Genomic DNA, 24,190 nt, shown 5'->3' on the forward strand with positions numbered 1-24,190 from the left:
GTCAGCAAAGAAACAAGAAACCCCATTCACCATGGCAGCAAAGGGAAAGCTGTCAGCAGAGCAAACTGCCGAGTGCCACAGAAAAGTGACTGCTTATGTGGTAAAAAGGCTGCATCCCCTTAGCGAGGTTGACTCGCCGACATTTAGGTAGGTAAATAATAATAACGTTAAGCTAACGGACTTAGCTGGTAGTTAAGTTACTTTATCAACCCCTGACCTTGAGACTTGAAGCTCGTGAATTCCTGCTTGGTGTAATAGACCTCTTTATTGCAAGAAGGTGATATTTCTCTCGGTGGGTCTCGCTCTCGGTGTCCGTCTCTGAAATTTGTGAAAGTCCTGAAAGTACTAGCCCTCCAAAAGTACTAGCCCACATGTCTCCTCACTCTCAGTTCAGGTTTAACTTTTTGAAAGTCTTTGGCACAGTGCTCGTTTCATTTAAAAGCATCACATGGACATGTGCTGAAGTGTTTGTGTGTATTCATTGCACATTGCTTTCATGCTGTTTAAAAATTGAATGCTTTTTAAACTAGATATCTTATGTTTGTTTTTGTGTTTGCAGGGATATGATCCATTCAATAAACCCAAAGTACACCCCTCCTACAAGGGAGTGTTTAACTAATAGATTTATCCCAGCATGGTACGAGGTGGAAAAATCTAAAAAATAAACAGTCCAGACAGGAATTGTCGTGGCAGAGGAAATCGGCGACATCCTGAAAGAATTTGGCGTGTTTGATAAAGTAGTAGCTGTTACGGTGGATAATGCAGCCAATATGGACGTAGCCATCAAACAGCTGCAGTTTCTGAAGCTCGGCTGCTTCGCTCATTCATTAAACCTAGTAGCACAAAGCCTGTACTCCAGCAGCTTAGTGGCTCAGTGGACTGCAAAAATTCGTGCCATCATCGTCTGGATGAAGAGGTCGGCAATGGCCAAGGTGGTTCTACGGGAAAAGCAGGATCTCCTAAGTAAGAATTAATGAGTTTAATCGGATATTTAATTCTATTTAATTGGTATTAACATTGGTTAAACAATGCAACATTATATAAATCTATGTGATTACACAATATAAAAGTTGCATGTCATATTGATGTCAATTCTCTATGTATTCACTATGTATTTGTCATTTTCTGGTTTGTGTCAGACCTTCCTCAACATTCACTGATTCTCGATGTGAGAACAAGGTGGAATTCTCTCTCTCTCTCTCTAATGATGGAGAGATTCCTTGAACAATACCCCGCAATACAAGCAGCCAGCTTGGATCCACGCCTGAGAAAGAATATTGAAAGGGACAGGTAGAGATAGAAAGATGAATAGGATATAAAAATAAAATTAGACAGTGTAAGAATGTGTTTAAGGTACTAAGAAAGAAGTTAGCACACTGGTTTGCTGTATTATGCAGTGGAATTAATTATTAAACTCACCTGTCAAATAGCACTACTTTTGTTTTAAACAGACAAAAAATATCAATATTTTGAACTGTATTGAGATGGGGTTTTTTTCGCACACAGTCTTGATCGGCTGACAGATGGTGATTTCACCAAGGCAGAAGACTTCATCAGGCTTATGCGAGTTCTTTACACCTGCACACTCTGTGTTTCCACCGAAAAAAGAAATGGGAAAACCTGTCTACTCGGTACAAGGTAATGACTGAGGCTATCAAACTAATGAAGATTAAAAATGTATTAAATACTTCTGTTTGTGTGGCTTGATGCAATAGTAGTTTTGTTTTTATTGTTTTAAAGAATGCTGACATCAGGTTATTTTTGGAGGAAGCCACTGCCTTGGATCCCCGCTTCAAAAGCTTGATGGACAGCAACACTGCAGTCTGGGAAAGGATCAAGGGGAAGATGCTTGCAAACTCTGAGGAGGTGAAATGTCATTCATACACAAATATACTGTCTCCCTCACTCCTTAACATTTTATATTTAACACTGTACTTTTTAGACTTTTTAATCACCTTAGTAGAACAACTCTACTGTTAATCAGTTCAGTGCATGCCTTTATTAGCACATGTTCTATTATAGACTATGACAACTGTCTGTACTGATGGCTAAGACTGCTGCTTAATTTTATTCTTACATTCTATCTATCTTTCTATATCTACCTGTCCCTCTTCATATTATGTTCACTGTAGTCAGATGCAGTCCATGATGGAAACCAGGAAGGTGTGGAGACTGAGGGCGAGGAGGAAGAGGAGAATGTAAGTAGATTGCTAAAATTATATTTTGTATGTTCTTCTCAGTCATGATGAAATATGTTGTTTTGTTTTTGTTTTTGCTGATAACTGTTCTGTCTTGTCACTGTGTTTGATCAGCAGCCTCCTTCTTCCAAACATTTGAAAAAGTCTCCACTGGAGGAGCTTTTTGCAGAGGAGGATGCTTTAAAGAGGACCGCACGTGAGGGGTTGTTGTCGATGGAAAGCCGTACTGAAAGGGAGATCCAGACGTACCTGGAAACAACACCAATCACCACATCTTCTGACCCTACAGCCTGGTTCTGGACCCAGAAACACACTTATCCTTTACTGTCATGTCTGGCCTTCTCATATCTATGTGTTAGGCCTCCTCAACCAACGGGTGTTTTCAACTGCAGGAAACACAATCTGTGCGGAATGGTCGTGCTTACTGCCCGAGAAGGCAAACATGATTATCTTCCTGAATAAGAACTGTTTTTGATGAGTAACAACTGTGCCAGGGTTTAAGTTTTATTTTGTTTCATTGTTTGCATCCACCTGGGCTGTGGCTCTTTTCTTGATTGAATAAATAAAATTTGCCTGTGTAAAGGCATTTGGAAGTGAAAAATTTCTTTTGTTTTTTTTCCCTCTCGGAATCGGAATCGAGAATCGTTAAGTACAGGAATCGATAGCAGGAATCGGAATCGGAATTGGAATCGTTAAAATACAAACGATTCCCAACCCTATACCCAAGTGGGCCTAAGATGCACATTTTGAACCCATACCCACTTGTTACCCAGGTAGCCCTAGTATAATTCACATGGGGCCAATTTGGGTAAACTCATCCATGTGAGCAACTGGCATGGGCTAACATGGAACCCGTGGACCATCCAATATAAGACCCATTTTTCTGCCCATTTACTCCCCTAATGGGTCCTACATACAAATGTTGGCTGAGAATCAGTGAATACATTTTTTTTACGGTCATAACTCCCAAAAAATCTAGATGTGATTTCCTCTTTTTTTCTATCTATTCTTTTGTAATCCTTATAAAAATCCAAATGTAAAAGTCAGAAGCTGTGGTTGTATGGAGGGTTTTGTGTTGAACTTTGTCTTTGCCAGGTGCAGTATCTTCCATGAGACTACTACGCAGGTTGCCTGGCAACCTCATGGCTGTGACAAGCCATGGTGCATGGAGAGATCAAAGAGAGCTCAGCCCGAAGGTGTGTCTAAACGGACATTTGACATTTCTTTGTCTTGTTTTCTATATATTCCAGGGATGATAAATCTGGAGGGCACTAATACATTTATATACTGACTATAAAATCAGACGGTGGCAAAAATTCCTCTCCCATAAGATGCCTTTCTTTGTCCGTAAAGTCAGATGTTAGTTGTTTTGACTGGCTCAGGATCGGCTGTCTCAGATATATAACATCATATCTTTGAGTGATTACAGTGACGATTATTGCCATTGCTTGTTCTGACAGATGTCATTTCTGAACTTTTGTGCCAGAAAGGATGATGTGATTCTTACACAACCAAAAACCACCTATAATGTCACCATTCTTAGTTGTAGTATACCTGCATGTTTTACACTTTTTTAGAATGTTTTTTTGGTATTTTTGCTTTTTTTTACAGAAACACTGGAGACTGATGGGAAAAGGGATGAAAGAAAAGGGAAGACACACAGCAAAGGGCCGCAGGTTGGAATCTAACCTGGGCTGCTGCAAAGGACTAAGCTTCAGGGTTCCTATGCATTTTCATGGAAAAAGTTTCCAAACTTTTCAAACACCTATGATAAAATGAAGCATTTTTCTTGCCTCACTTGCCAGCATTTTTCATACACATCAGATGCAAAGTCTATTCAAACCTAATTTTGGTTAGCTGGCATATGAAAAAAGAGACAGAACACAGAGAAATATATGCAGAAACACGTGACAGTAAACAAATTGCCAAACATAGACTACACATCTATATAAAAGTTGCTGTTTTGTCACATTATGTGGGAGGGTATCCACGGAAGTTTACTCTCATTATTTCATTATAAACATCCATAACTTTTCCAAAACTTTCAGTGATTTTTACATATTCCATGACTTTTCCAGGGCTCTGAAAATGATTGTCCCAACACAATTTATTTTTCCAAATAGTGACTTTCATTTTGATTACTTATTTGTTCCATTTTAACAAGTTTATATGTGAAAAATATTAGGATATAAATAAAGTTCATGTGAGGGTCATTGCAAAACACAATGTCTGCACACTTGAAATGTCTTGTTGTTTGGAATTTCTATTTTTTTCCCCTTTTTTTCTGGAACATAATTTTAAATTCATGTAGTTAAGAGAATTATAAATATAGTTGTCCGGACATTGCCCCCTCATTTTTTGATAATATCTAATACCGCAAATTTTCTGATCATTTTCTCGTCGACTTTTGCAGCATATTTTTTCCCAGGTTGCTCATTTTATTATTTCAGTGTTTTTGAAAGAAATCAGACCAATGTCCTCAGGTTTCAGAGATTTAAATGCTCATAAAAGGCATCTGAATGCAGCTCAAGAAAACTGATGTAGATCCAGGTGTTATCGGGTTAAAACCTGTATGATGCGCTGCTTATCTTCCCTGGCTTAAGAAAGGCGTCATAGGGAAAACATCTCTGCTCGCAGTCTGTGGAAATATGGGAGATAGAAGTCGATTGTGACTGTGAATATCGGCTCCTGCATGTACTTCAGGAAGCACTGATACCAGATGACTGGGTCAGGTCACATGACCACATTCATTTTACTCATCCTCTCTCTGATTTTAATGTCTTCTGAGATGGTTTGCGGGGTTGAGTGAAGCTGCAGCATCCACACCAGCACCTGAGGGTGTTGAGGATTAGGAGTGGGCACAAGATGGACAGATGAAGGACGTTGAGCCTGCCCCGAGGACAGGTTAGCAGGGGGGGGACAGAGACAGAATCAGACGGAAACTGGAGAGAAAGAGACAGCGAGACAGCGAGCGGGGGAGAGTCAAAGAGAGATTGCGGAAAAGGCGAGAACAGTGTCAGAGAATCTCTGCCATGAAGCAGGATATGGATCAAAGTCAAGGCGAGTCAAAAGCACACAGCCTGTGGAAACACAGGAGAGAGACAGCCATTGTCAGTTTGAATATCAGACCATATCTCCACCATGAAGAAAGGCAATGAGAGCAGAGTTGTGGGCAGTTTTACTTCAAAACTTCCTTTATTTGCATTTTTAAGGTTACTGAATGGGATATTTTAGAGTAAGTGACAGGGAAGATGATATAACCTGCTGGCACATTGTAATTTGGACCCATAACGCACATGTCTAGTATGTGCAATTTACCACATCGTCGTGCCTAATGTGATGCTACCAAGCTGAGAACAGAAATCAAAATCAGATACACTGTGCAATGTGGAAAATGTCAAGGTGACAGCGCAAAGAGAGAAAGACAGCAGGGATTTGCCTCTGGAGAAGGATTTAAAAGAGACAGTGAATGTCTCTCAGTAAGAAAGTCACATCTGAAATAAGACCAAAAGAATAGTTTAAGTGCTCCCTCCAGCCAGGTGTGTTGTTCCTTTCTTTTCCCTTTACGATGTGATTGGAGAGATACAAGGCAGTATGGAAAAAGAAGTTACAAGCTGATGCCAAACAATAATATTGGCAGGTCTAGTTTGGTAAAAAGAAAATAGTTCCTTAAAGAAACTGCTTACAAAAGAAATCTAAAATCTCACATTTCGCCACTTTGTTATTTGGTTTTGGTGTCTACATAGTACACTTTAGGTTTCCCCTGCGTCTACTGTTGATGTTTTGCGATGATACAAAAGCATGCGGTTCGGTTTCGGCAACATATGGCGCCGTCCAGCTGTGTTACAAACTGATGCCATCCACTGGCATAACATACTGCCTCGGAAAAACAGACAAAACAGCGCTATTCGACAACTTCAGAATGAGATCTGAGTCTGGAATATCTTGAGTAAATGTGTCATGATTTCTGGAAAGACACGTTACCCTTAAGTTTTTCAAAGGAGCTTTTGGGGGCTTCGAGCTCCACAAGCCAAGTGCAATGTAGTTCCATATTACTCCAGAAAAAGAAGACATCTCTACAGCAGATATCTCCAACAGTTTACAACTCACCCCATAAATCTAGATTAATAAAAAGCAATAAATGTAACAGGGAAAATATGTATTTTTGGTTTGGGGTTGAACTGTCCCTTTGAGTGCAAACTAATTTAAAAAAAAAAAAAAGGAGAGAAAAAATCAATTAGAATTAAACTGTGTGTCATTTCAGTCAAACAAGCACAGTTATGGAAAGATAAGCGAAAATGATGAAATGAAAAATGGATTTTAATCAGTCGTTTACATAAAAAAAAAATCCCTTTTGAAACATATTGGGAATTGTGAGGCTGAATAAAAATGGGGGTTTCAGTTGCTCACATTAATTTAAATTGGCAAAAGTGAAGGCCTATTTGCATAAATTGTTTGCTCAATCTGCATAGTCAAGGACATTAACAAATGACACCATGATATGGGCCACTTATGCAGTAAATCTGCATGCACATGGTCAAAGAGGAAACAAGAGTCATTTGGTCTGGAATGATTAGGTTTTCAGCACTTTGAAAGTCACTGATGAAGTGCCCTATTCAAATAAAACAGTGACTGGGCACTAAATACTGTAGTATGTTACCACAGTACACAGGACAGAACTTGGGAAGCACACATGGTCTTCAGTCATCTTGTGACAAAGCTGAGCTTAATTACATGTTTGCCAAGTTTTCAAACACACAATAATCGAAGCTGCACTAATCACTTCTTCTGAATCAACAATCAACAACAATAACTTCATAATACAATCAACTGTAGTCCATAGTTTTAACTCCCACCCGCTTTACTCTAAAGTATAAGGTAAGGTAACATTCTCGGCAATCTTGGCGAAAACCTCCTATTAAACCCAATAAAACCAGAAGCCAAAACTTTGACCACACCAAATGATGGAAATCCAGGTATTTCTGCCTCTAGCTGTAATCTTAAATTCATAGAACCATAGTTGTGTTTGTAACTACCACCTTAAATTGTAATTCGAAGAGAGGTTCAGAGCACGTGACCATTGGTAGCTTGGTCGCAGTTACGTGTGAGTGAAACACAATGCTACCCATGTGGACATCTGTATTAATTAACAGTGAGATGCATGGCAGAGTAACATGTCTGAAAATCATCAGCTGTAGGGGAAACAGAGAGGGATGCTGCAGCACTGATGCAAGGGTCATGGATTAAAAATCTTGGTAAATATCTGAACAACAAAACACTTAAGAAATCCTAATCAGGAGTTTATGCTTGACACATGGAAGAAGCTGATTTCTATCCTCACTGCTAGATGCCAGGAAATCCTACACACTGCTCCTTTAAGGAATTTTGAAATTAGATAACTGAGAATATAATACATAAGTATTAAAGCGCAGATTTGATGTTAAGTAGCATCATTGTTTCATTCATCTCTGGGTAAACCAGAATAAGATGTCAAATGTCAAGTACCTCAAATGGTTCTCAATCAAATCTACCTCAGTGACAAATGTAATTCGAACCCATCAACCTGCATTAGCGCCCATGTATGGAGGGGGCTAATACAGACCAAATGGAAAAAACTGTTTAATGTCAGACATTACTTGGAATCAAAGTGAGGACTAAGTGGACTGTGTCCTCTTCTAGAGCCAATAAAACCAAACCACACATCAAAGCATGCCAGCGCTGCAGCCCCATAATCCACTTACTAACGGATGAGGATGATGTTATAATGGCACTAGTGCTCCTTATGACTTACACTCCTGTCATGTAAGTCCTGAATGGAAGAGAGAAGACATGGCCTTTCTCAGTCTGACAGAGCAGGCATGGTATTAGAGCTGAGCCATCAATCTGTCACATAGTCTCTGGATGCGAGGCATTAAGACGCAGGAAGGCGGAAAGATCGAGGCTATCAGACGGCTACAAGATAGCAAACGGAAGTTTTTTTGCTTTGGATGTAATAAACTTTATCATAGCCAAAGGGCCACTGATTGGTTTTGGGATCAAGTTACAATATTAATGATGGAAATTGACAGATTCCATATGCTGAATCCTTTCATGCACTTGGTATAACTCCTGACGCCAGGGTTAACGCTGTCAAAGTATTTAATACCTACAATGAAACTCAAGTTGTGAGAATTACGAGCAATATACGTTATGATCCGGTGCTGATTTTGACATTGAACGGACGTGAAAGTCACAACCCCATTTCACACACGTCACACAGGGCTTTCTCCGCTGGAAATGAGTATTAATGACAGGAACGGTTTGAATCATTTGATTCAATTTGGCGTATTTCATAAAAGCTAATATAGCATGACGCGGTGATGGTGCTGGAGTGTGTGTGGTGAGAGGGCATTAATGTAAAACTGCAAGCGACATTTGTCATGTAAACATTTATTCTGCGGGAGTTAAACAAAGTCACTGGAGTCACTGAACTGTTTTAACCCTTTGAGACCTGAGAAAATTGGCTTGATGTCTTTCAAAAACATTGGTAAAAGGCAAAAAGAATGACCCAAAAATTAAACGAAAAAACGAAAAAAATGTAAAAAGTACAAGAAAATGACGAGTCAAAGAGTGTTTTTTAAAATTAATTTTAAATACATAATTAAGATAATTATAAACATAATTTTTGAATTTTCAAATTGCTGTTGCTTCTTCAAAAATAATTTTCCAAATCTAGTACTATCTTACAAGTTGAAGAACTTTCTTCCAAAGTTGCTCATTGCCTTTTCCCCTGTCTTTTCACAAGAAATCAAATCAATTTGCTCCGATTTTTTTTAAATACTTGTGAAGATGCTAAGAAAAGTGATGTTGATCCAGGTTTCAAAGGGTTAAAGGTACTATATGTAGAGCTATTCAACTATTATGCATATACACTGGAATGATTTCGGGCAACTGTACTATCTTGGAAAAAAGAAGTGTTGATCAGTACTTTGTATCAGCAGATAATTAATATCAAATGACTTGTATCATGATCGGAGGAATAATTACTAACACAATTATGTTTTGTGAGTCTAGCTTGGTCTCTTCCATGTTGAATTACACCTCCTCTTCCCTTTAATCTATGCTATATTAAGATCATTTTTGCATATGTGTGTGTGTATAATCCTATTCTGAATCTCACTTGGCACAAATGTTAAACCGGTTCAAGCGACTATCATTCCCAAAGTATCATCTGCAAAAATCCCCAACTAATTTCTGCACTCGCTCAGGTATGACTAATTCATTTGGTGGCGGTGAGAGGGGGGTAGCAATCCACTATGTTTCTACAAATACTCAGAAAATTAGACACATGCAGTCGAAGGCAAGGAAAATAATAGCTTGGGTGTTTTGCATAAAACCTTGTGATATTCAATTGCTGTTAGTGTATGGAATTGTGATGATTATAGAGTCCCTGGGCTCAGATAAGTCGAGAAGAACGTCTTGTCCCCGGGAACAGAATGTCGTGCAAATAAAGGAGATAATTACCTGAAAGGAACCTTTTCAACAATTTTCAAACCACCATCTCATCCATTACTCAAATCTGAAAAACATGCAGCTTGTATGTTATAAGATCACCCTATAGGGACTGCTAATAATGCTTTAGTGGCCGGCATTAGGCATTAGGCAGGCATGGCTGGAAAATGGATTTGTATACTGAGCTGCCTCTGCATGTTTTTTTTAATTTTTTTTATGGCCTTTCTTTCAGTCAGGGTCATATGTAAAAGGAATTAAATTGAAGCTAAAAGACCATGGTCCATGTTCTGGCAGTATAAAGCCATTGCCATGTCCTATACATTGGCATAGGGACACTAAAGAAGCTGAGGAGTGTTTAAACATTTCAGCTCCGGCACAAGTCCACTTCATTAAAAGCATGCTGTCTGCTTTACAAGACACTGACCCTCACTAAAAATCCCAACACAGAGTGGAAACGATTTGATGCTAGCGCCACATCCGAGTCCGACTGACTTCTCCTGTGGGCTCACTGAGACACAGGTTAAAGCACAACACAGACACAAGAGCGGAAGAAGCACATTAACAGAAAAATGATCTGGCACATTTACAGACGTCGTGATTTGGTCCTGTGACATCCGTCTTTTCAGACGCTGCTCAGAACAGGGATGTCAGTTACAGTTAATTTTGCCTTCAACAGGCCAACACACATTAACCTGTAAGTAACCGACTAAGTTTTAAGAAAAAATAAAAAATAAAAGCCTTTTCTCATAGTTCTTCAAAGTCTGCCAAAGCTAACAGAGTCAATGAAGCAAGCTAGCAAGCTAACTAGCCAGCCACCTGCAGGTAAGATGGCAGTTTTGGACAGAGGAGAGAGAGGATTGACTCAGCGGTTTTGTATGTGGAACAGCCTGAATGTATTTAAACGAGGTCTGTCAGTAGCAGCGCATTAATCGCAAAAGGATTAAGGTCTGTACATAACACTTTTGTTTTTTTTTTTAAATCACATTATTAGCCACCCGACATTCCCGTCTTTAAGAGGCTGTACAAGATTAAACTTTAAAGCCAGGCTGAATATATAGATATCATTGGAAACTAGAGGAACTGAGGATAGATGTCTGAATGAGTCTCCCCCATACAGACATGCTCACTTTAGCTAGTCCCATGCAGTTTTTTGTTGTCATTGGATTCCTAACCAAGACAGTTGGGTAAGAAATGCTTCATCTTGTCAATATGAACTTCAAAACTGTTTTGTTATACAAAAAAAAATTGAATTGGAAATGTGCTTAAAGGAAAGGAAAAGGGACAAGAAAACTATAAACTATATAACTATAAAAATGCTATATTTAAAATTATGCTACAGAAACTAGTACAATGAAATATATGATATATATATACATATATATATATATATAATTCTTCACTTTTTCTAGGTCATTTTCTCGTTAAGTTGCTTGTTGCTTCCCCTTATGTTTTTGAAAGAAATCAAAACAATTTGCTGAGGTTTCAAAGGGTTAATATTATTTTTCGGGGCTGGATTGCAACAACCCTGCACAGCTCATGACAGCTCTGTACAGCCAAAGTCAAAGCGACTGCCGGCCACTTCCTGTTCAAATTCTGACTGACCTGACCTCATTTAAAATGAAGACCCCTCTAGTGTTTTTACACATGGGCCAGCCATGTACTGGGTTTTTACCTGGTCTTGTTCTGAGAAAATCTTGCATAGTAGCCTCTACCTTTAAGGTGAACATGTTAGCAAAGTAATGTTAATATGTATATAGTTATACTTTATACATCAACACTGGTGGCACAGGTCATGTTTCTTGCCACCAAAAAATGTACCAGGAGCCCTTTCTATTATCCTTTTAACCCCTGATGAAAAATATTTCTCTTTAGCTTCTGAATGCTCCACTGTGCTTACCAGATGCTTCCTAACTGTGTCTGTCTGCTGTTTGGTTCTGAGCACGTACAGTGTACAGTGGGTTTATCTGAGATTTTTTTCCTGAGACAGCTGCCTGCTGCTTTTGGAAACAAGGATGATGACATTAGAATTTGCGGGCCAAAAACAATGCGCTAAAGGAGTTTAATATGCTCCACAGAGTCGAGGGCAACTGTCGGGTTTACTGATAACTCACTGTGGGTTCCAGACCTCTGGGTTGCTGCCCACATCTTCTGTTTGTTCAGCAATTCAAATAGATCTGCTGTTATACCCGCTGAAAGCTTTGTAAGACAGTTCAGGAAAGCAGGTGGGATTATGAGTGGGTGCCACCTTCTTCCAAATCTAGCTCAACCAGTTCTCATCACCAGGTGGTCAAACACTGATGCTTTGTCACATCCCTGGGTGTGTAATATTAACGCCAAAAGGCACTATTTGGCATCTTTGTAGCCTTATTCCCATTGCACAAAAAAAAAACGCTAACAGTTGTTTTTTTAATGCAATGGGAATGCTAACTAGCAGCATTCACTCCTGGAGCAAACGACTCTGCAGAATACACAGGTTTTTATCGCCTCCGACTCTAATCGGCATGATGGCAATACAACACCTCGGTGAACGCGGTAATTTCAGTTTTTAAACCAGCGAGATGCAATGACGCACCATTACTAATTACCGTCTGTTTCCTCATAAGCAGTGCTGAAACACAGATCCAAATTAGGTACATTTGTTTTAACATGACATTGTTTAATTAACATACACTCAATCTGCAATGACATTGCTCACTTGAGGTATTTAAAGCATGTTATGTTGTTACATAAAAAACGCACTTATTTTAACCCAAAACATGATCTCTGTTGCCTAAACCTTGACTGCGACCATTTCACAACATTAACCATGTGTTAGAGTGCGTTTATGCTGTGCGTCTCATCAAAATGCTAAAGGGTGCCCTGTTGAGACGCCAAGGGGCATGGAAAAAAAGAGTCCGCATTTTACAACCTGGCTACCTATCTGCCTAGCTGCATTCCATTTTAAAATTTTTAAAGTAAAATGTCCAAAAAAGTTATGTGGATGAAAATAACCCACTTGTACATCTCATCATGAAATGATCTGACTAACAACTCCTTTCTTCATAAAAAACTGCCTCTAGCAACGATTAATCCTTCAGTCGAATGTCCTATCTAGTTATGAGTGACATGCTATGAGTCACATAACATTTAGTCATTTGATTCATTGTCAATAAAAAAGTATTGATTAGTGCAGCTTTAATGTAAGAAAGTATGTGTTTTTTCTTCTACAACAGTGACTTTCATTTTGTTGTTTTTGTTGAAAACCCAGCCCATGGTGCTCAGTTGTCTGCATCAGAGATTGAGCAGCTCTACAAACAGGCCAGGCACTTGGGCTGTGTGCCTTCCTCTCAGCCCATAGGGAAGCTATGGATTGGTTTGTCTCGCTAGGCAGGCTTTTCAAAAACACGCCATGTTGTGATTCTCAGAGCGCAGCTCTGGAGGCTGGGATTCAGCCGGGGCTACTGCTTTACAAGTGGTCGGGGCCGCATTGATTTAAGGTTTATACGATCAATGCTATCAGCACGGGTTTAGGAGGGTCACCACATGAATGTCAATATCTCGCGAGCCAAGCTGTGCCACAATGACCATCTCCCCCCATAAACTGACTGACACTTTATATTGGTGCATGTATATGTGTGTGTGTGAATCCATGCGACTCTTCCTCCCATTATTGGTTCAGCATTTTTTAAAGATCACAGGAAAATGATCACAGTGTGAACTGAACAGTGGTACACCAGAAAGTGCCTCCACTATAACTGCTTTAGACTTGAAACAAAATTATGACTTTCTGGAATATATTTCCCATGTTTAAAGTCATACTTTGCATATTTAAGATTGGTTTTGATATTTTTAGACTCAATATAATAAAAAATGTAGCTAATTCTGGAAAGAACAGAGATAAAATTTGGCTTAATAATAACATATCAAGAGATCCTGATAAAATATCCTTAAGAGGTTATGCTCTGAGACACACGTTGCTTGACATATTAATCTGGGAGCTATCGATTCATACAATTAAAAGCCATCCATTTATTTGTTTTGCTAATCCACACAGATCCGCAAGGTTTGGTTCTTGTCATGTAATGTATCTGACTTTCATGTAATGTATCTGACTTTCATTTCTTCCTCCATCTATTTTCAACACTTTGAAGCGTTTGTGCTTGAGGAGTAACACCCTCCTCCTCTTTAGGCAAATGAGAAGGTTTTTAATTATCCCAATACAGTATTTCCACATTTGAAATTTTTAGGTGTTGTGTTGAAATGGGTATAAGCTGGCCATTGTCCAAAAAAGGTCTTTATTGGAAAACAAAAAGATGTTTTTTTTTCTATTGTTTATGTTCAGTTAATCACAATTTAAAATATTTTCTGTAAATCCTATTACTTAACATCTAATTGCTGCTCCAAACCTTCCTCGTACTGCAAGGAATTTATGTTTTATTCATTATATGTTGGCCTAAAATGAGTCAAAAAAAGGAAGAAAAAGTAATTAGAATTTCTTCATAATTATTTTAGTACAGAACACTGCCTAATCTGGTCGTCATTATGTTTCTTTCAAAACATATTTTCTGTTGCAAATAAGCATTTAGTGGGAACCATATTTTAGTAGACAGGGTTGCACATGTAATGTCTAAAAATGAATGGTACTAAAGCACTAATCTTTTGAAAGCAACGTGTTTTAGCATGAAGTCTTCTTCACATAGTAAAAAGATGCAAGTGCTTACGCTCGCCAAAGCTGCACCCCCCATCAGCTTAATACCCTGCCACTGCTGACACTTACAGCTTTGTCACATCATTGCTCCAGTGTTTCTATGTCTCTACCCCGGTCTCAAAGGGAAATGTCTGTATTTTTCATCACGTACCCAATTTATGAAATTGTATTGAGTTTCCAGTATTGGAAGTCAGTGAAAGGGCTGGAGCTGGAGGCCTTAACGTAACTACTCTGGGTATTTGAGCACCATCAACTTCAGCCAAGGTCTTGATTTGGTCACCCAACCGGTTCAGACTAATATTTTAGGTGTCTGACGCCCACAGAGATGGACCTTTTGTCAAAGATTTAGCCATTTTCAGACTGTTTTTAAAGTGCAAGACTAAAGACAGAACACAGACAACAATGATAAACACCAACATAACAACAACACGACGTGACATAAGAACAGTGAAAACAGGTTAACTAGATTTCCAAAAGGGTTGCGGATGTTGATTTGACGTCGGTGCATCGTGTGTGTGTGTGTGTGTGTGTAAACATGTGCCTACATTCTAAACCTTTCATTCTGGTATGTTGTAGAGAAAGAAATTGATTGATTAATACATTAAATTTAAAAGCCAGTACAATGTCTGGGTTCAGAGAATTCACTGAATTGTAACTTGTTTCAACGTCTCTCCTGGCCAGCAGAGGCCAATGTTTCACTCACACAACCTGAACCATCTATCTACCTGTCAAAGTTGAAAGCAGTAAAAGCGACTCCAGATTCTCCAGATCTTGCAGACAAAATTACTGCCTTTTCTCTGAAAAGAATGACATTTCTGTTGCAGGAAACACTATAAAATGGGACCAGGATCAATGCATAGTGCACTAAATGACAGTACACATAATGTGCTCAGTCAAAAAGTGGATTTAGTGTAAAGTTCTCTTTAAACCTACCAAATATTTATTGAGGGTCCTGTTTTAGGACGGCAAGAAGCAGACAAACAATGGAGCAGCTTGGCAGTACTTGCTGCCATTAACATCACACACCATACGGCTGTGACAGACGCCACTGCTCCTCACCTTTTGGGTTGAGTGGGCACAGTGAGAGGCTTGTTTCACAGTACTGATCCACAGCAAACGTGTACCTCAATAGCTTCCACACAGCTGAGGTAAAGCAGATCTGGCCAAAAACTGTTTACCATCCAGCAAAATGTGGGCCCGACCACCGGGCCAATTTCATTTTATCTCTCTATTTGTTAACTTTTAGTCTTTGGATGTTAACAGTTTGGTTTGGGTTTCACTATGATGCTTGCAGATATTAAAAAGTTGTTTTATGGCCTCTGAGGAAAAAACAATAGTCCTAAAAGATTTACAAAACATCAAATCAAACCCCCGAGCCTGAAATACTGCCTTAGTCTTTCATATAATGTTATTGACTTAGTTTGTATAACTCCATACTGTATGTGCTGATTGGATTGATCCATTGAGGCCCAGTGGCAAAACAGCATCTGATTAAATTTTGGAAATTAAAAAAGGAGAATTGTGCATAGCATCGAGTTAAAGAGTCTCCATGGGTAAAACCAATCAAGCAACATTGAATATCTGATGCTCTAAATATACATCCCAGTGAATTTATTTGTCTTCATTTGGCTGGAGTGTTGGGATTTACTTTGTCTCTGCCTGCAGGGTTCAAGCTGAAGTTGAGGACGTGTATTTGAACTGCCAGTGCCTTGTCTGGTGTTAGTACAGGCATACACAAGGTTAGTCATCTATTATGGATGAGCAGCCTCGGCCAGTGGAGGACACTGTAGTCACCTTGTTGGATATGAATGCACAAGGAGAAGCTTTGAACCCTGCATGAGGAAAAGTCCAACTTTAGAACTGTGCACTTCAAAAATACAACAGTGTCAATGCTGAAAATGACTCACTTCTTGGTTCAAATGTTCTTTAAAGCATCTTCGATACTTCCTTTAACTGTCTCAGGTAAGATTAGAGCCAGGTTGGAGGAACAGACCTTTTCTCTGGCCTCTGACCCCAGCTTTGGTGCAGTTCATTGACCCTGATTCCCCTTTAGGATTATGCCCATAATAAGTCTGGCTTGTCTTCCAGTCTAGAAATGCTGGAGTCTCAACTCATCCATTAGGCATAAACAGTCTCGTGGTGGGCACGGTGGCCATGCAATGAACTGTGGCAGATTAGACGTCCTGCTCTCTGGCTGAACCGAGCTGGCTGGGATGTGCAGACCTGGGATCGTTTCAAGTCTATTCTATGTGTCTGATGAAAACATGGCAGCAGTGTTGTAAAACACAGTCCTTGAGATAAATATTTAATGGATAGGCAAGATTTTATTTTACATTAAAAACACTAGCAACTTTTGGCATGCGCATAGAGGAATGTAAATGCTTAGATATATTGTCATTTTATTGTCAATCAACAGGAATGGACTCTGGACTTATTTTATTATCTGAGTTTTTTTACAGCAAAAACATCAAATGTCTGATGGTTCCAGCTTCACTACTGTAAGGACTTGCTTTTTGTTTTTTTTTTCTTTGTTCTATATCAACTCAATATATTTAGCATTTGGATCGAGAGTCCGACAAAACAAGACATTTGAAGACCTCAATGTTGTGCTCTGGGGATCTGTGTTAGGTATTATCTCACTATTTTCTTTCTTTCATTTTATAGACAAAATTGGTGCTGGGCAATACTAAAAAAAAAAGGCAAATATTCCAATATTTGTTGACCAAATACCTCAGTCCCGATTGTGCCAGTATTATAGGGTTGGCTATTGGTGCTTTATAGCCTAATAGCAGTAATGTGTATGTAATGACTACGTGGGTAATAGAACAGCTAGAACAATCTGGTAAATTCAAAAAACCACATTGCTTTACTGTTCTGCAGACTTTAAAACCAAGGAAAAGACAACACTTATGATATTATGATATCCGAAATCTAAGACAATATCTAGTTTTATATCACAGTGTTGATTTAACATCCAGCCCTGGACTAAATAATTATGTTATTAACTAAGAAAACGATTGGCACATTAATCAGTAATGATGATGGCTATCCTGTTGTGTTAAGTTATGGGCTCTGGATATATTTCCCCATTTCTCTCCCGGTGTTTTATCTCAATACTCGTAGGGGAAAAGGGAAAGAGAGTTTATCAGGCTAATGGAAACAGTTTTATCCATGAACGGTCAGTGATGTTAAGGAAAAAAAGGTTTCTTGATCAAGGTTTGGCTTTCTGCTTTGGTAGTTCCAGTCCGCCTTGGCCTCAAAGAACTTTTAAGGGTCAAAGGTTCAGGTCTTTGGCCTGTACAGAGGTCTACTAACAATATGGCTACATCATAGAAGTCAGACACAGCAAGACACATGGGTATGTCTTTTTCAACTTTGGCCCACCATAGTTGCCCTAGCTGTGCATACACAGTTTTTATGTGCAAGACCAGGTTATTACTCATCCTTTGGTTGCTTTTGGTTCTACCTTCTTCTCTTATTTTTTTTTTTTTACAATCTTTTCAAAATATCAGCCATTTTACACTGAGTGATTTTAGGCTGTGATGAAGGTTGACATTCATGAAAGAAACTAAAAATTTTGTCACTCCAAAACCATGGTCCTTGACTGTATAGTGACACGTCAAACTAATTCAGAGCTTTGGCAACCAAAAAAAAAAAAAAACCCAAAAACCTGCAACCAGCAAAATTCAGTCAGTGTCAGAAATTAAGGGCCAAATTCTCACACTGTTAAAACCCACTTCTAGAAACCAACCAATCAGCAGGACATGTGCCAGTTTTTAATAAGATTTAGGCAAGACAGATGACATGCCTCTGCTTTTATTGAAGTTTTTTTTAAAGCTGCATGGTAGCATCAAGATTCTTGGCAAAACCTGATAGCCTCAAATTAATATCATACAGTCTGACATGCAGCCAAGGTTTTAAAACACTAATCTTGCACAGTGTGACATGCAAAAACTGACATGATCATTGTCTCATTGTCAAGGTTGCCCTTTTGGACTTTGTTAAAGCATTGTTCCCAGAGTTCAGCAATTACTCTGGTTGGAACAATGTTAATATTACCTGCAGATTAACTGAACTTAACCTGAGTTACTTTCAGTTTCATGCTGTTTTCCTGTTTCCTCCCAGCTGCTCATTGCATAAGCATATACCCAAAAGGCTTTGTAAGATGTTGAGACTTAAAGCAATTGAGACATCCACAGCTGTATCCCACTGCTTTCTTCGTCTCCAAGAGTGCGACCTGTGCTGACTGCTGCTGTTCTGCAGTCTCCCAGGACACACAATGGAAAGAGGTCCAGTGGCAGGTGTGCGGCTGAGCTAAAAAGCCCATAAAGCAGCCTTCACAGGACCTTTTTTGTATCCACAAGGAGCTGAACAAGTGACACGGCTTTGGATTTATAGGTCGGGGCCTCCAGCAGGGTGGCAAGCTGCAGCGGGGCCTGGGCAGCACAGCGGCAACACCGCTTCCATCTGTTGTCACGGTCTGCTCATATCTGCATGCTAATCCTTCTCTACCCACACCTTCATGAAAACACCCTTGTGGCAGCGCTGCCGCTGCAGCTCTTTCAGCATGAGGAATTAACAGAGCAGGGAGCACAAAGACACGGACCTGAGGTTGATGGGATGTGAAACGCAGATAGAGCGGGTAGTAAAAAATGTGAGATTAGAGGGAAATCAAAGAGGTAAGAAGCAGAACCTTCGCGCAAGCTCATTTCCACATAAAAATGTTGTCACCACTCAAGCCTGTGCGCCCAGTAGATTGGCTTGATTTTTGCTAATTCATGTAAAACATGCAGAGGGTAGTCAAGGACAGTTATATGTTTCAAGGTCTCAAGGTTGGGGACAGTCAGCTGGTGTCGAAGTGTGCCTCCCTGCCTCCGTTTAGTTGATGTAGCTGCTGGCAAAAGTCGTCCCCAAGCTGACTAATCATTTGTGTATGCAACTGTAATATGCTTTCAATGTCTGAAAATACAAATCATCCATCAAAGCACGGTTGTAATGTCTTTGGGCTGGAAAAGGGCATTGGGAGTAGGTGTGGCATATCTAAGATCTAATAAATATACATTTCCTCAGGCAAGAAGAGAAAGCTGTGAGATCTAAGGATTCATTTCCGACTCTGCCGACATAGCAGATAAGGTTTGATACAGTGCAGGCATGCAAAAATCTACATTCTTCAACTGAAATGTGGAACTTTACAAATGTATGATCTGCACAAAAATACTGAATTTTCGCCACCTATAGTCAATGTCTAATAAAAAAAATCACGTTGTGATAAAAAAAGAGTAAAAAAATATATTTTTTTATGTTTTAATCACTAGGAAACCCACAGCTTCAATACAGGAGTCCACCACTTCCTGACCACATACTGTGTTGAACAAGCCCATTCTTATTCCAAAGTCATCAATTACTGCTGCTTTGTCAGCAATTTTGTTGTCAAACAAAAGCAAAAAGCCACCTTTTGCAGTGGTATGATATTGCACCGGGCTGCGTCACTTTGTTAAGGTAGACAGATGGAACTTGTCATGTTCCCATGATATGCCGCTAAAAGAGCTTGAAAATCTCTACGGTAGTTGGAAGGATGAGTTAGACAAATCCCAGACTTTCAGCCGGGTGTTTGCTTCACTTGAATTAAAAGCAAAACCCTGCCCAACCACATGCTTTTGTTTTGTTTTTGTTGAAACCTAACCATGTACTTTTGTTACCTAATCCTAACTATATGTTTTTGTTGATGTCCCAACGTTGGTTGCCAAGTACTTTTTTACCTTAACCTAACCATGCAGCTGTAATAAACATTTGCTTTTGTTGTCATCCCTGCATGAAATACCACAAGCTTTAGTTATCTAAATCTAACCATGTGCTTTTCTTACCTAATCCTAACTATGTCCTTTTGTTGATATCCCGACGTTGGTTGCCAAGTACTTTTTTTTTTTTTTTACCTTAACCTATCCATGTGGCTGTATTTTCCAATCCTAACCGTGCGTTCTTGTTGTCCTCTTGGCGTTGGATGTCACACGCTTTTGTTATCTAAATCTGACCATTTTGTTTTGGTACCTTAACCTAACAATGTGTTTTTTATTCTTGTCCCGGCATTGGTTGCCACGTGCTTTTGTTACCTAACCACATGCTTTTGTTTCCTATTCCTTACAATGTGTTTTTGCTGATGTTCTGACAGTGGTTTCCACGTTCTTTTGTTACCTGAACGTAAATCTCACCATGTCCTGGTTGTGGCATCCTGAAACATCCACAGCAGATGCAGGAGGATACCTAGAGCGTAAAATGTAGACGTGGAGGTCCACTAACAAAGCGGCAATATGTGATGACTTGTGATGAGAACGTGTTGGTGGAACATGTCTGGGCCCTGTGGCACGCTGCAGAAGAACAGGCTGCATGTGCATGCCATGCCTTCAATATGTGTCCATTTTAAACAAATCTGCCAGTGGAGTGACAGTGGCAGGGCTTTTTTCGAAAAGTGTTTTGACTGAAATGTCGTGTACATTCAGACAATTTAGAGATATTATACCGGTGAGACAAATGTAAGACATTTTGTAAATGAAGCATTTTTGCCTCTAAAGCAACCATTGTACCATGACAGTCATCTACAGGATTTATCTGCTCTCTAAAACCTTTTCTCTGAGAAAAGTGTGCAGTCAGCTGTTTCATTTGGAATACACAGGGAAACAAAAACAAGAGGATGGGATATGTTATCTTATCTCAGAGATGATATCTTTGACAGTGTTTCAGCTTCAGGGGAAATAACTCAACACTTAAATAACTTCATGTGTTTCCATCTGAATGAAACAGCAAGAGAGAAAAGCAATTTCTTTCCTTTATCATTTTAATTTTGCAAATGAAAGATTTTAGCCAATTAAAAAGTTCTTTTGGCGACATGTCAAAATATAAGATTGTAATATTAGACTTCAAAACCATTTCCATTATTAGCTGCTTTGTGAACAGTCGGCCCCAGAGCAGGAAATTTTACCATGACAGAGATGTGCAGGATGCGAAGCTCCTCCTTGGCAGAATCATTGGCCGGGTCTTCGGTCGGCTCCGGGAGGTTCAGGCTGCCGTCCTGGTGGTGGATGTGGAAGAGCAGAGTGCCATTCTCCAGCCACTGCTGCCTCCAGCGCACCAGAGGGATGTCCTCTGAATTCCCAGAGATCTCTGCCAGAGACAACAGACAAACAAAGGGGGCTAAATGAGAGGGCATTACAAATCTCCTCGCAACAATGGCCAAAATCATGAAAGAGATCCACTGGAATTTGGCTAATTAACCATGAAAGACAGACATCTCATGGTGTTGGTTTCATTTCAATAAATAAGATTTAGCATATGAATGGGATACAACAGAGTTTATGCTGTTGTTTTTCGGATAATTTTGTCCAGATTTCTTTGCATCTGTCAACCAGGATAGGTGCCCTTTCACACATTTAGCCACATTAGCTGTCGGTCCACCACTTTAGTCTGGAATGAAAGATCAAACAGCTGTTTGATGGATAACCACAGAATCTTGTACTGACATTCATGGTTCCCTGATGACAATTCCTTATGATTTTCGTGATCCCTAACTTTTCCTTCAGTGTGACCACACGGTCATTTTCATTTTTCCTAGAAATATCTCAACAGCTGTTTGATAGACTACTATGTAATATTGTACTGACATTCATAGTCCCCTGATGACACATCCTTGTCTTTTTTCATGATCCCCAACATTTCCTGTAGTGTAACTAAAAGGTTGATATTTTTGGTTTTCATTGAAATATGTCAACAGCTGTTTGATGGATTACAATGAAATAAGGTTACAACATTCATGGTGCCCTGAGGAAAATTCATTATGATTTTGGTGACCCATTTCCAATTTCAATGTATCCACGAGGCTGACATTTTTGTGATTTTTTTGTTAAATATCTCAACCGCTACCAGATGGAATACCATGGCATTATGGACAGATAACTACAGTATGCACCATTGTCAGCATCTCATTGTGCTGATGTTAGCATTTAGCTTAAAGGTATGATAATTCCTAACCGTCACTATTTTATACTTCTTCTACAAACAGTTAGGGTGCTAGGGTACATAAAATAAATAGTGGCCAGTGCCAGCTATCACCTCTGCCTATACCAAAAACCTCTCTTATCAGCTGCAAGAGTTTATATCCATGTTAGGAGGAACAAACATCCCAAGAAATGATAAAACTCAAAAGATAAAGATGAGTAAACAGCGATTTTCTGGAAGCAGCCGAGCATATGAAACATTGTGCTTTGTGTCATACCTCAGTTCCTCAGACACTGCACTCCTCGCTGTTTGAAATATTAGTGATGTACGTCGCCAAAACACACACAGTGCAGAAATGGAAAACATTATAAATGCATGACAGAGCTTTATGGGTGGTTCTCTGTTATGTAAGTTTGAGGAGTAGCAAAGATGCATCAGGCTCATAAGTCATAAGAGGTAAGAGTGCTGACTAGAAGACATAAATCGAAACAGAGATCACTGAAAGTGCAAAAGGGATTCCACACTGACTCCAAAACGCAACTCTACTCACAAGCCACTTCAATGGGCTAGTGCTGTAATGAAATACATGCCCTTTCCTGCAAAAAGACAGCTCCTAAATACAAGGAAAAGAGGCAATAAAATGGGGAAAATATTACTTAAAATAAGCTAATATATCTGCCAACAGAAGAGTATAATGTCACATGCCAAGATTTTTCAAAAGTATGTAGTCTCAGAGAACCCAAAGATATCTTAAAACCAACAAGAAGGCCATATGTTGAAGAAATCAGTAACTTCCAACGGTCATAGCCCTTAAACCATTAGATATTCAAAAAATATTCAGTCATCGAGAGGGGGTTTACAATTTAAAGGGAACATTTAATTTAAAAACTTACAATGTTGTCACCACTAGGTAAATAATAATGAAAAACTGTAGATATTTAATTTGGGGTATGTGGGTGTATGCATATATGTTTCAGTAATTAGAGTACAGGTTTAAATTAATAAGGAAGCAGGTTAATTAAAATTCAATGACTTAAGAGAAGGGGTGGGATTAAATCAATTTTGAACTTCTTCTCACTCCTTTATGAATATGTAAATCACGTCAGATGTTTGTCCATTTCTTTTGTTTCGTGTTTTTCATTGTCTATAAATATTACTGTTTTTGTCTGTCTGCTTGTTTGCGCAGTCATTTCTCAAATTTCTTTGTTACATGTTTGAAATAAATCAAGTCAAGATCAAATCATGTGTTGTCTGAGCTTAAATTGTTGAAATCAGAAACATAACAGTTTCAGTCCTTGAGGAGCTCCATTAGCCTTAGCGACAGTGATGTACACTAGTACGCATAGTAACCTAACGGTACCCTAAAGAAGTGCAAAATTGCTTAGATGTCTTGATTGGTTCATTGGCTGTGCTTTAGATTATTTTTTTTTAATTTGCAAAAAACAGAACAGAAAACAGAAATACAACAACAAAAGGACATAAGGTTGTGCAGGTGAGATTCAGAAACCTCTTATGAGGAATCTCTCAGCAATAAGGACAATAGACAAAAGCCATGTAATCCAGTCAAATACCGTCCCTTGGTCAGTGATTTTGGCTTCAAACACCAACTCCAAAAGGCATCATACGTGGTGTTAGGATAAGCCACTGAGAGACGTAAGTTTACAAAGCTGCCAGAAGGTGTCAGGTTAAAACACTACCAGTAACAATGTTCAATAAGGAGCTGAAAAAAAATGGAACAAATAACATCTGTACTTTTAGAAATGTCTTGCCTGCAATTCAATATGACTTTCTGCTCAGAAATCTCCCTTTTGAAATAAAAGCAGCA

At 39.1% G+C, this 24,190-nt stretch overlaps 1 protein-coding gene across 1 annotated transcript in view; it reads right to left on the reverse strand.

Annotated features, from left to right (window-relative positions):
* Positions 1 to 24,190, reverse strand: part of astn1 (astrotactin 1) — a 502,578-nt gene that overhangs the window by 401,640 nt on the left and 76,748 nt on the right. The window contains 1 exon segment of the mRNA XM_042497522.1: positions 21,353 to 21,534. Within this exon segment, the coding sequence (XP_042353456.1) occupies positions 21,353 to 21,534 (182 nt within the window).

Source organism: Plectropomus leopardus, chromosome 12, assembly GCF_008729295.1.
Source record: "Plectropomus leopardus isolate mb chromosome 12, YSFRI_Pleo_2.0, whole genome shotgun sequence".
NCBI lineage: Eukaryota > Metazoa > Chordata > Actinopteri > Perciformes > Serranidae > Plectropomus > Plectropomus leopardus.